Raw genomic sequence first — 14,794 nt, forward strand, 5'->3', positions numbered from 1 at the left:
ATACCTGACGTAACTCCATCAATTGATTTCGAACAATAACAGCAGTAAGATGGAGATTTCGAAGTATTGTGGAAAACATCAATCTCTCATCCCTCAAAGATGTATACCGTCTTCTTCCAGATTTAGGTCTTCTGGTAAGCCTGTCAATATTCTTTGGATTGTAGTTAGGATAACATTCATTTTTCTAGTAATAGATTTCTGGTTCAGTCTATTTTCAATAAGTGCCACCCTTCTCACACAATTTTCAATTGGTAAACCAATTTCATCAATTTTTTTTTCAGAGAGTGGGAAGAAGGCTTGACTTTGACGGCTCTGACATGAAGTACTGGTAGCTTGTGATAGTATCCTTCGAAAGAAATAGACCTTCTTATTGCATCAATGCCGAGACGTGTTGGGGAGTGTATAGATAATCACGGTGGACAAACACATTATTAACAAATTCATTAGAAAAAATTGTGAACCATTCGTTTCTTTCTCCAAATTTCAATCATATACTCCTTTGCTATACTATCTATGTTTTACAAAAAAAAAAAAATTTAATTCGAACAGCTCCTTCTGGATGTTGCAGTTTCTTTGTCAGTTAGTATATTATTGAATGAATTTGAACACTATTGGAAGAAGAGGGTACAATCTCAGTGACCCTTTTTTCTAGCTCGCCACTCTTGAAAAATTACGTAAAATATGTCGAAAACTTCTGGACATCATTGATACAGTATCAATGGTTAGTCGTTGGACTTCGCGTTTTCGAAAATACCGTACAGTATTCGCATTCATTCTACTCGCGGAATTCGAACTGGGGATTTCTCGTCATTCATGGACGACCTCTCTGGGCGATGTGTGTCGGTAGGAGCGGCTTTAGAAGACCAGAAATAAATTTCCACGCTAAGGGAGCTCGGAAACTATTCAGTTTGGCATGGAAGGTCAACAGATCCGAAGCGTATGCTTTGATGAGTTTCAGACATTCACGAAATGTGTAGTTTCCGAGATTCAGATAAGTGCAACGGGGGTTGACCTATTTAACATCGAAATCCGAGGAAAGGAAAGATGAAAATCTTGTAATGTCCCAGTGCAAAGCTGATGGGGGTTTGACGTGATGTTTCAAATGGTGATAAGGTGTTTCCAATAACAGGTTTTGAGGAACGTTAACACTTCACGCTCCACTGCACATGGAAAGCATGGTGGGTTCTCTTGTTTTGCATTATTTCCTGTCACGGGCGTTTTATGAGTTGGTGCCTTTGATTTTGAACATTCAGGCGCTTCTAATTATTCATTTCAAAGGTTCGCTCAGAAGTGATTTGCCTGTTCTCAAATCTGAAGTATTTGAATTTTCTGTGCATGAAAATGATATTTCTTTCAAGGTTTTCTGATTGAAAAAACTCTTTTAGGGATATTTTGTTGATAGGTAGTTTAATTTTGACCAATGGCTTACAGATCGGAAACTTGTTTGGTCAAGCCGCAAGCTTCCAACGGTAAAAACTTCAATAAAAATAGTGCCTTTATTTGCATGAAAAAAAAATATAGGCACGGAATTCAAATAACAGGCCAATTGAAAACTTCCCGGTCTACCATTGTAAAACACATTTTTTTGGCAAAGTTCGATTTTATTATACAACATAGTTGCCTTCGATGGCGATACAGCGATTATAGCGATCTTCCAACTTTTCGATACCATTCATTGGAACAAAATTTTTTTCCAGCGAGCATTCTTTTGAGATCTGAGAACAGGAAAAAGTAGCTGGGGGCCAGATCGGGCGAATACGGTGGATGCAGAAGCCATTCGAAGTCCAATGCAATTTTGGCATTGATTTGATGAAACATGACTTTTTTTTTCTCGAAATGGGGACGTTTTTTAACGATTTCATCCTTTAAACGATTCGATAACGCTAGAAAATAATCGCCTTTGATGGTCTGGCCCTTTTGGAGGTAATCAATGAATATTATTACCCTATAATACTGATGCCATAACCTTGCCAGCTGACTGTTTACCCTCGCTTTGGATACGGTGCATCGTGTGCAGTCCACTCAGCTGACTGTCGATTGAACTTCGGAGTGAAATGATGTAGCCATGTTTTGTGCATTGTCACATATCCACGCGAAAATTCAGGTTTACTGCACTCAAACAGCTTCAAACACTGCTCAGAATCATTAACACGTTGTTGCATTTGATCGATTGTGAGTTCGAGCGGTACCCCTTTTGCACAAAGCTTTCTCATGTACAAATATTCGTAAATGATATGATGTACACATTCAGATGATATCTTCACAATGTCTGCTATCTCGATCAATTTCACTTTACGGTCACTCAAAATTATTTTGTGAACTTTTTTGATTGTTTCGTCGGTGACAGCCTCTTTTGGGCGTCCACTGCGTTCGCCGTTTTCGGTGCTCATCTCAGCACGTTCAAACTTAGCATACCAATCAGTGATGGTTGATTTTCCTGGTGCAGACTCCGGAAACTCTTCATCGAGCCAAGATTTTGCTGCAACTGTATTTCTTCCCTTCAAAAATCAAGATTTTATCAGCACACGAAATTCTGTTTTTTTCCTTTTTTTTTTAAGAGAACAAAAGTAGCTACACTCACAACGCAATATCTCACAAACTAATGGTCGGACTGCTGTCAAATTTTGACACGTATCGTATGAAGGTTGGTACCAACTAAAAGTCATATGGTTTAAAATACTGGCACCACCATCTGTGTCTCAGACTGGGGACTTTTGAATTGGCCAAATAGGACTACTCTAGTTTTTTTTTAACATTTTAACGCATTAATTCCAACCCTTATTAACACGCAATATAAGCTATTTCAATATCGACCAAGTAGAATTAACCAACGGATAATAATTGGTTGAAAGATAATTTGTCAGTTGATTCTAGATGTAATTGAAGAGAGCCACAAAGTTATCGTCAGTAATGTTTTTTTCTGACTCGATGATAAAAACCGGTCATTCGGATTCACTTTCCGTGGTATTTCCATTTTTCCGATAGAGAAAAAACTGAACGTTCGATAATGTCGACAGAAGACCGTTAAGGTTGAAAAAGCAGAGGAATCGCCGTAATACGAAACTAAATTTATAAATAATTGATTTGGCTTGTACTTCTGATGAATATTGATACATAACCATTGAATTATTCATCCTAATTGCGTCCTGGGCATATACAGGTTGTTTCTTAAGTACGTGTAAAAAAAGAGAGTTCTTATGAACTTTCTAAATCAAATTTGACAACCTGTATCTTATAAACGTATAACTTGCGAATATATCTTCATAGACACTTTTCTTTTGACGTCAGCAAATGCTCCAAAATTTCCTACACGTACTCTGTTTCCTATGGTTCGTGTACGAATTGAAGTGCCTCAATTCTTAATTTAACCGCAATTACTCATTATTATTAAATCACCGCATCTACTTTGTATCATCTGCAGCTCATGACAACGCTGCTATTATTGGATACCATTTAAGATGCATAGTTTGCAGAATCTCGCATTCCTCTGAGTCTCCAGAATCTCAATGATGCCGGTGTATTTTGGATTAATATAAACTGTTACCTTACTACTTCAAATCTTTGGAATTTCAAACGTGTGGAATCGAATATTAGGTTATTTTACAGTATGAAACATTATCCTATATACAGGGTGATACAAAAGTACTTGGATAAACTTCAGGAGGTGATTCCTCACAATATTCTAATATCAGTTGCTTGGAGTATCGCGTTTTCGTGGGGATTATTAAAACACTGATGGACGACAGACGAGAACTTTAGTGTGGTATAGCATTTGGCAACATCCTTGAACACTACTAACTCAACTGTTCATCACCTCGTAAATTACTCCACTGTACTCTCCTTTTTCCAGTTTTATACCTGGGTTACAAACATAAAATCTCATAATACACCGTGAATTTCTTCTTCCTTTTCTTATTCTCTAAGTTGTATGCCTGCGCAAGGGTATCATGGTCCTGCACACTAAATAGCGTAGGGGGAAGATATTCTCTATTGTATCTTTCGGAGAACCTTATGAATTAGAAAGTTGTATGCACAAGTACCATGAAAGACCATTGTTATACTAATGCAGGTACATTTATATTAACTATTGTGACAACAAATTGGGCTAGACACAGACGTTATGTCTAATTGCTTCTTCTTCCCACAATTGTCCAAATAAATATATGTCCGGAAACGCTTTGTTTCCAGGATACAAAGTTTATTTTCATTCCCTTTTTTTAGTTGAGTTTCGAAATACTGACCTTAATTTTTTCAGCGAAATCATATCATATCAAATCTACTATTTTGAATTTTTTATAAGAATGCTTAGGAAATTAATTTTACGTTTAAGTAAGTAGTTTCGCTTCTTGTAAGGGATGCAACCTATTCTATTACAGTTTCCTCGTACGAAATTCATAATAAAAAGAACGAAAAAAATAAAACTTCAACGCCTCCACACAAGAGTTAATGAAGAAAAAAAGCTTACTACTATGAAAATAAGTTATTCACCTGAACTATACAGGATCCCATTGAGCAAAGAAAAGTTTCCAGACCTTTGAAGCCAAAAAATTGTCCAGTATTCCCTCTTTTCTATACGTGTGAAGAGTGTTTGATTGTTTACGTCAGGATCATATGAAGAAAATTATCGATTCCATTAGAGATGAATTCCCACCAACAATAAATGAAATTACATCTAACAATTCATGGCCTGAAAGAAATGGTTTACGTTTTGGGGTTATTTATTATAGACGGCCTATTTTCTGTTCATATTTCAGAGGAAAATACTCAACTGTCGTAAGAGATTGATCAGTGTTTATTGGATATACACAAACCTATTGAAATGAAATCTGTTAGTGAGCTTTCTGAATTGTTAACCTGAATTCGAGCCCTAACTTTGCTTCTGCTGATGAATTGATGGAAAACTATCTGCGGAAATCGGAAAATCCATCATGATTCCGAATCCAGGGTATAAATATAGGTCTGAAAAATATGTGGAATACAGGGTAAAGTTCGGACTTCATGTTTCATCTACAGATGGAAATTAAATATATTTCATAGTCGAACTCGAAATCCTTTGAAGTTTTTGAAATTGTTTTATTCATTTCAGTCATTGAAATCAATTCATAAAATCACATATGAATGACGTCCTTTTGTGTAACTGTGGCAATATTTGAATTTAGTAGATTTACATTATTGAATATATTTGATGATGAAATTTCGGGATATTGAAATTTTTCCCCCTAACAAAGGATTAATCATACACTGAGAGAAATTCCGATATATAAAATCCCAATTATTTGTGTGATGAAAACTATTTCATAGAGGTGAAATATGTGTACTTTGTTCGATTAACAATGAATGTGTACACGATTGTGTGAAAAATTTATATGCTTTTCCTCTACTATTGTTCATAACAAAAGCACAATTATTTTGTACTCAAAAGAAAAAACTGTTGAAATTGGAACAATTTGATAGAATTTCTACACAATCAAAGATACAAAATAATGTATATATTTTTATGAAAGATTGGTGCTGTACCTTTTCCAGCACAAAATGGTGTACATTAGGTTGACAATTGTTGCTGAATTGTAGAGCCATTTTCAAGAGTGTAATTGAAAAGAACGAACTTAGAAGTTTTGGAGTAGTGAAACGTGTACAGCATTAAAGTTGGTTTGAATTCACTCTGATTCATTTTGACGAATTTATTATTCTTGGAGGAACTTCTTCAATCATAGAAAAGGGTGAATATTATCATTTGAGGTAAACTTGATTAAAGCCACACACTTGCATTGTTAATTCTAGGAAACGCAAGAAGAAAGCGTGGAAAACTTAAGTGTATACTCTTCAAGAATACTGTACATACCGAATCCTTCAAGGAATGAACTTCAAGTGCTTTCCTTCTAACATGACACTCAAACTTACATTTCTGAGGAGAATAATTCTCATGACTATTTTACGTTATAATGCCTACCAATGGCGTAGCCAGGATTTCATTTTGGAGGGTGCTGAACATCGACAAATTAGGCGACATGGGACTTCTGGGTGTTGCAGTTTCTTTGTCAGTTGTAAATTTCTGTGTTCAACTGAACTACTACCTGGTGGCAATAAAATTCGAATTTCATTGTTAGCTTTGAGAAGCAACTCCCGAGAAATTCTTTCTATACTGAAGTTACTGATTGAAACAATAAATGATGCAGGGTTGTAAATAATAAACTAAAATCAATTACATAATATTCTTTCGATTGAAAAATTCTCTTGAATTGTTGGTATATTTGGAGGGATGAAGGCCCAAAGCCCTGAATAGAAGCTGGATAGGTTCGAAATAGAAAATGATTGGCAACATTCAAATAAAATAAGTACTTCCAATGAAACATTCATCTCGAACATTGCATTTGAGCATTCACGTATTCGTCGAACTGTTAGCTGAACAATTCCTAGTATATTCTAAAACAATTGGAGTCAAATTGTTCGGATCATTTGTATTCAACATGGGTAAATGCGACCCGAAAACTCCAAACAAACTTCGAGATGTATCTACGCTCCAGAGGATACTTGGTGATTAGTTCGAACTTCGATAAATGCTTAAAATATGGGCCCCAAGAGAAATGGGAAAATTTGATTTTTCGACCGAGGTAAAAATGGATTCCACTCCATTGAGATCGAAATCTGTGAACTGCACGATGAATTTGAGATGACTCTTGCTTCTGTAACATAGTATCATTCTCAGTGGTTCGTGGTGTAATGTTGTGGCCTTGTAACAAACAAAAAAACGAAAAAAGCTTTGAATTCACTTTCATTTATTCATACATCTTAGGCCAGCCTTAGAGGGGAGATATTTATATACTGACAAGGAAACTCCAACACCCAGAAGGAGCAGTTTAAATTTTCAATTTTTTTTGGTAAAACATATAAACGTATAGCAAGGAGTAAACGTTTGAATTTGGAGAAAAAATCGTGAAAGTTTTTTCATGAGAACAATTAATGTAACTTAAATATTGTAGTAGTTTTTTGAAAGTTTTTTAGATTTTACAACAAAAAAACGGTTCGAGGAGATCCAAAGTCCATGTTTGTTGTTGTTAAAATGTCTTGAGCACGTGTACGTGGAATTTAATGCCAGCTAAGTGAATTTGAAAGAGGTCGAATTATTGGTCTACGGGAGGCGAGGTTGTCATTTCGAGAAATCGCTAATAATATCCAAAATCGAGGAAGAGTAGGCACCGGACGTCGAAAGGGCACAAATGAAGTTCATGATAGATGTCTGAGACTTATGGCCATTAGAGACCGATTTGCGACAACACGATCTTTGGCTGATGAGTGGTTAGGAGAACAAGGCCATCCTGTAACTGTCCGAACGGTTTACCGCCAAATAAGTTCTTTTGGACTGCAGCATTATCAACCCGTCTTGTGTTACCTCTGACAGTTGAGCATCGCCTGCAACGATTACATTGGTGCAGAAAACGTCAACATTGGAATGTGGAATGGCATGAGGTCGTCTTTTCTGATCAATCTCGATTCTTCTTGCACATGATGGCCAAAGAAGGGTTAGACGACGTCGGGGAGAAAGACGTGAACCTCAGTTTGATGTTGAGCGTCATGTACACCGGACAGTAGGCGTTATGGTATCGGGTGCTATTGCACCCGAGGTAGACCACCTTTAGTCTTTATTCGAGGTAACATGACAGCACTGCGTTACCTTCAAGAAAAAGTGGAGCCATATGTTCTCCCTTACCTCAACCGGCTCGAGGATCCAATATTTCAGCAAGATAATGCCCGACCTCATAATGCCAGAGTTAGTTTAAACTTTTTCAAAGCGACCCATGTGAATCTTTTCCAATGGCCGCCCATATCCCCTGATCTTTCTCCCATAGAGCATGTTTGGGATATCATGGGTAGAAGGCTTGGAAATTTACCCCAGCCCCCACGGACTTTGGCGGCTCTGAGACATGAAGTACAGGTAGCATGGGATAGTATTCCTCAAGAAGAAATGGTCCATCTTATTGCATCAATTCCGAGACGTGTTGGGGAGTGTATAGATGATCGTGGTGGACAAACACATTATTAACAAATTGTTAACCTTCGTGTTTTCTTAAAATTTTAATCATTTACTCCTTGCTATACTATCTTTGGTTTACCAAAAAAAAACATTGAAAACAGCTCCTTCTGGGTTTTGCAGTTTCTTTGTCAGTTAGTATATATTGTGTTTTATAGATGATATGAGAAAAAATCTTGAAACAAAAATAAAAACCCTCTTATTTATCATATTATCATAAGTACCATTTAACTATCAACATGGTTTTTATGATTTTTTTTCTTGATATTCTATCCCGTTACTGGTTATCCAAAAATATCATCCGTCTCAAAAGTATTCAGTTCTTCGACTTCATTCTTGAAAAGGTACACGTTATTTATAAATCCTTGAAGATTTATTCTCTTAAAGTTATCGAGATGATTTCAGTGAACATCGAATTTGTGACACCCTGTACATTGCGAACCAGAACCACAGAAAATTCCAGAACAATCATATTGGTAGAAAAGTAATTTCGGGTGTAGATTTTTGGGCGATACGGATCAGGAATCGTAGAATGTTCCATTTATTAATTGAATTCACATTCACAATTTCATTGATTTTCGATTGTGCCACCGTAAGTGTTATCAGCCGTGAATACTAAAATGTAAATAAGCAATTCCTGAGGGTCTCTTATATCGAATTTCATTTTATATTACTATAAATAGTTTCTTGGGTTGTTTTGAAACCTTTATTCAAATACTAGCTGAAATTGGCTGTGAAACTAGGTAGTTATCTATCCTAATGATCTCAGATGCGATACCCATAATGACATAATGAATATTCTCTAGTTGAAAGGGGGAATCCAACTGACCAAATTTATATTATTTGTTTTCCTTTATACTCCAAGAGAATGGCTCCATGTATTTGTATTTGTTTCAGAATGTAAGATCCTAACTCACTCATCGATTAAAGCCGGTGGTGAACGTTCTGAACATTCCAATTGAAGCCTTATTCAGAAGAAAAATAATATATCTTGTGTAGTTGAAAGCACAAGGAATTCGGGGTGACCAAAAAAGGAAGTTGTGAAAAGTGGGCAAAGATAAATATCGTTTTTTACCATTTCAATTCTCAACGGAAGAAAGGAGATGTGCGAAGATAAATTTCTCCGCCTTTTTCCCTTAATAACCTGTACAGGGTAGGAAATAAACTTACTTTTATCAGCAGATCGATCCAATTCTCGAATTAGAAGCAGAATGTGAATCTATAAACCTTACATTAGGGATGAATATTCTAAATTTTTGGGGTATAACATTTGGGAATATTCGAAATCTCTTCGGTAATCCCGTATTCATTAATTCTATTAACATCCACAATTTAATTGATTTTCGTTCGTGCTACCCCAAGTGGACATTAAAATGTAAAGAATCAATTTCTGTCTTGGCGTGGAAACTTGGTAGGTAATTGTCTACATGAATGATTCCAGATGTGATATCAATATCAATTAGGATATAATGAATTTTCCCTGATTCTGTGGCTAATCCTTTCATTTTTCAACACTTGTAGAACGAAATCGTGCGAGATTAACAGGCCAATTGAAAAGTCCCCGGTCTACCATTGTAAAACACGTTTTTTTTGGCAAAATTCGATTTTATTTTAGTTGCCTTTGAGGGCGATACAACGATTATAGCGATCTTCCTTTTCGATACCATTTTTGTAGTACGATTTGTCTTTCGCTTCAAAATAGGCCTCAGTTCCGCCGATTACTTCTTCATTGGCGCTAAATTTCTTTCCAGCGAGCATTCTTTTGAGGTCTGAGAACAGGAAAAAGTCGCTGGGGGCCAGATATGGGGAATACTGTGGATGCAGAAGCAATTCGAAGCCTAATTCATGCAATTTTGCCATTGTTTTCATTGATTTGTGACACTGACATTGTCTTGATGAATCAGCATATTTTTTTCTTCAAATTGGGAGGTTTTTAACGATTTCATTCTTTAAACGATTCAATAACGCTTTAAAATAATCGCTGTTGATTGTCTGCCTCTTTTGGAGCTAATCAATGAATATTAAACCTTGCGCATCCCAGAATACTGATGCCATATTCTTGCCAACTGACTGTTGTATTTTTCCTCGCTTTGGATTCGGTTCATCGTGTGCAGTCCACTCAGCTGACTGTCGATTGGACTCTGGAGTGAAATGATGGAGCCATGTTCCATCCATTGTCACATATAGACGCAAAAATTCAGGTTTATTGCACTTAAACAGCTTCAAACACTGCTCAGAATCATTACCACGTTGTTGCTTTTTATCGATTGTGAGCTCGCGCGATACCCATTTTTCACACAGCTTTCTCATGTTCAAATATCCGTGAATGCTATGATGTACACGTTCAGATGATATCTTCACAATGTCTGCTATCTCGATCAACTCCACTTTATGGTCATTCAAAATTATTTTGTGAACATTTTTGATTTTTTCGTCGGTGACAGCCTTTTTTCGGCGTCCACTGCGTTCGCCGTCTTCGATGCACATTTTACCACGTTTAAACTTAGCATACCAATCAATGATGATTGATTTTTGTGGTGCAGAGCCCAAAAACTCTCCATTAAGCCAAGATTTTGCTTCAACTGGATTTTTTTCCTTCATAAAGCAATATTTTATCAGCACACGAAATTTGTTTTTTTTCTCCTTTTTTCGAATAAGAAAAGTAGCTACACTCACAATGCAATATAACACAAAACATATGGTCGGACTGCTGTCAAATTTTGACACGTATCGTTTGAAGGTTGGTACTAACTAAAAATCATATGGATATAATACTAGCACCGCCATCTGTGCATCAGACCGGGGACTTTTCAATTGGCCTAATATCTCAGATTCTCACGGATTTCCTGATCATATTTTATTATTATATGCTGGGAACTCTCCAGCCACGGATTCATCAATTATCTGTCAAATTTATGATACAGAAAACTCTTTTGTAAACCAACATTTTTCAATGCAAAAATCACTATAAATGATATTTATGGAAATATTCCATTAAGTTCTGCGTTCTGCACTTGCATTATAAATAACTCCTTCCTACAGAATATATTGAACGGATTAGATTAGTGGGAATCAGTGGCGTACTCAGACATAAACTTTGGGGGGGGATTAAAAAAAAAAATTGAGCATGTATTCGTTTCCGATGTCTTTCGAATTTACAGATACTTCTTGAGATTGGTTTTCAATTTGAGTAGTTCACTTTAGAATCTCATAAATTTTCTCCCGATTGTTTATTTTATCATCAATTTGGAACTTTCAGTCCGTAAGAAGGTAAATAATGATTATGCCGACGACAGTCAGATCAGATCAAGCCTTTTGATATAATCTAGTTGATGAATTCGTTGATTGAATTTTCACACAATTAAATTAATGGGCGTTGTGACTTATAATGGATATTCGTCCTGGGGGTGGGATATATCCCCCTTATGCCCCCTTGCGTACGCCACTGGTGGGAATTCCATTTTATCTATAATAAATTTCCATCGACTAAGGGCTGAATTCATCAAATATGGAAATGAAATGAAACAATTGCTGCATATTATATCGGGAATATTTGTAATAGAATGTTAGACTGTAATACACTGATCGATGAAAGTTATTCCTCTTGGCGCCCAATATTGTATCATACGATAAACTTCTATAAAATTTTTCCTATAAAATGAGGAATGAATTGGCAGAGCATTAAGGTTTACGAGCAGTTCTAACAGTAATTTTCGAATGGTGAATCATTACTATTTCCTATAACTCCACTTCTGATACATTCAATCCGGAGCGTGAACGTCTAGAAGAAAATTTGCGAATGGGCACATTGACCTGCCAACTCATTTCTACAGGGTGTCCCAGGGTAGGTATAACTTTTAGGGTCGTTTTTTTCACATGCGAATAAATAAATTTATTCCTACAGCTCAGGTTTTATCTAAGTGGAAAACTTGCGTAAGAGGAATAAATTACATTATTCACAAAGGAAAAAACCGGCTCTTATGTACACTGCGCAAAAAAATTAACGGATATTCTGAAAATCTCAATTTTAATGAAAGTTAACTCTACATTGACTTTATAACTTATTTTTTATGTTCTCTCGGGAAGGTTTTGAACGAAACAAGACACATTAAATAGCGGACTCACCATAGATATTTGAGAGCATCCGATGAGCCTCAGCCCCGCAGTTTTCTTCATATTGAAGCAGAAAATTAAATAATTAATTAAATGATACTGACACAAATCGATTCATCTTTAGATGGCGTTCTGTTTACAAATACCTAAGTTTATCGTAGACATCTACGATCTATTTATTTCGATTACCACTTATCACTACAGCCATCTGTTCCAAAACGGCGAAAGTTATACACCTAATATTTTGAAGGCACTGCAAAATTTTGTGTATTAATTCAATTGACAGTACTCTTTTGACATTGATATGAACTAATTTTCATTTCATAATTGTGTATCCATTATTGATTAGATCATCGTATTGATGAACACTGAATTAGTTATTTTGAGAACATTTCAATTGTTGATTTGTTGAAACCAAATTGTAAAATATGGTGACCTGTGTCGCATTGTGATCAATTGGTAGCAATGGCAATATTGTTTTCACCTGATTTCTACTAATTCATCAAGCGTCAAAACAAAGTAATTCGCAATTGCAAATTCCTACCTACAAACTAGTCAAGCGATAGTAGGTATGATAGAGCAGAAAATAATTGGTGCTAATGAACGTTACATATCTTTTAATCGCATCAATCAATCAATTCATTACATGGAATTGATTTGAAATTGATATCGATATTACATGGATGGCTATTTCGACCACTGCGGCTTCATTAATTTTTTTTTAGAATTTCTATTTAATTGGTTTGTGTTTGATCTGTTGTGATCTAGATATGTAAAAATTTGCTTCAGGGCACGTTAATGGCTAAAACGAACATATTTAACAGTTATGTTTTACGCTGTTTTTCGATGTATGAATATTGAAGTGATTGTATTATATACTAACTGACAAAAAACTGCAACACACAGAAGGAGCTGTTCAAATCTTGAATTTTTTTTTGGTGAAACATAGATAATATTGCAAGAAGTAATTGATTGAAATTTGGAGAAAAAACGAAGGGTTTACAATTGTTTCTGATAAATTTGTTAATAATGTGTTTGTCCACCGCGATTATCTATACACTCCCCAACACGTCTCGGCATTGATGCAATAAGATGGTCTTTTTCTTCTTGAGGGATACTATCCCAAGCTACCTGTACTGCATGTCTCAGAGCCGCCAAGGTCTGTGGGGGCTGGGGTAAATTTCCAAGCCTTCTCCCCATGATGTCCCTCTGCCTCTATAGGCAAAAGATCGGGTGATCTGGTTGGCCATGGCAAAAGATTCACATGGGTCGCTTCGAAAAGGTTTAAACTTAAGTCTGTCAACATGAAGTCGGGCATTATCTTGCTGAAATATTGGATTCTCGAGCCGGTTAAGGTAAAGGAGAACATATGGCTTCACTATTTCTTGAAGGTAACGTAGTGCTGTCATGTTGCCTCGAATAAATACTGAAGGTGACCTACTTGCATGTGAAATAGCACCCTATACCATAACGCCTAATGTCCGGTGTACATGACGCTCAACATAAAACTGAGGTTCACGTCTTTCTCCCGGACGTCGTCTAATCCTTCTTCGGTCAACATGTGCACCCAAGGAAAATCGAGATTCATCAGAAAAGACGACTTGATGCCATTCCACATTCCAATGTTGACGTTCTCTGCGCCACTGAAATTGTTGCCGGCCATGCTCAACCGTCAGAGTTAACACAAGATGGGGTCGATAATGCTGTAGTCCATTCGGACAGTTACAGGATGGCCTTGTTCTCATAACCACTCATCAGCCAAAGATCGAATTGGTGGAAATCGGTCTCTAATGGCCATAAGTCTTAGAGGTTGGTTTGTTGTAAAATTTAAAAAACTTGCAAAAATCGACTACAATATTCAAGTAACAAAAATTGTTCACATAAAGAACCTTCACAATTTTTTTCTCCAAATTCAAACATTTACTCCTTGCTATACTATCTATGTTTCACCAATAAAAAATTAAATAAAAGTTGAACAGCTCCTGCAACTGGCTGTTGCAGTTTCTTTGTCAGTTAGCAGAGCTAGCATATTGTATAGCATTCTTTATTGTAGGCAACAACATGATGTGGAATATCTTGATTAATTTGAACGGCCACATTTTTAGTCTTGTTTAGCGATCTCAATTATTCTTCGTTTTTCGTATATTGATTTTCGAAATTATTGATAATTCGAAATGATACGTGAGCTCTTGAAATTGCTCTGAATATTGACTATGAATTCCTGTGAATTTCGAAGTGTATGACATTCCAGAGTCAAGTTTCATCTAGTTCGGATTACCTGCCTTTCCGTCATGAAATTTTGAATGGTTATCAAATATTGATGGAGGGGTTCATGGCCAGAAGTCTAAATATACGGTAGATAGGCACGTGGGCTCATTTTTGTGTTTGAAATATACGTATATAAAGAGGAAAACATACCATTTGGAAATATCTTCGTACGTGTGTAACTTTGCGGTTTTTTCGATCGGTTCGATAAATTGTTACAATTTTTTTTGTAGTGGATATTTTGGTACATTTTTGTATGGTGATAATACTGCTTCATAAAGCTGTGTATTATATGACTATGAAAAAATGTTCATTGCAATAGGGTATATTGTATAAGGAAAATATTCGAAATATCGTTTGATTTTTTTTACGTCATTTCGTTTTGAA

At 36.1% G+C, this 14,794-nt stretch overlaps 1 protein-coding gene across 2 annotated transcripts in view; it reads left to right on the forward strand.

Moving 5' to 3' along the window:
- The window catches only part of LOC123686215, a 131,753-nt gene that overhangs the window by 80,306 nt on the left and 36,653 nt on the right, over positions 1-14,794 (forward strand). Inside the window, exon 1 of one of the 2 annotated variants that reach the window (XM_045626230.1) lies at positions 926-1,178. The exons of the other annotated variant lie outside the window; for it this stretch is intronic. Coding sequence (XP_045482186.1) covers positions 1,167-1,178 — 12 coding nt within the window. The 5' untranslated portion in view covers positions 926-1,166. Of the gene's footprint in view, positions 1-925; positions 1,179-14,794 lie in introns of those variants that run through there. 2 annotated transcript variants of the gene reach the window in all.

The sequence above is a fragment of the Harmonia axyridis genome, chromosome X, assembly GCF_914767665.1.
Source record: "Harmonia axyridis chromosome X, icHarAxyr1.1, whole genome shotgun sequence".
Classification (NCBI taxonomy): domain Eukaryota; kingdom Metazoa; phylum Arthropoda; class Insecta; order Coleoptera; family Coccinellidae; genus Harmonia; species Harmonia axyridis.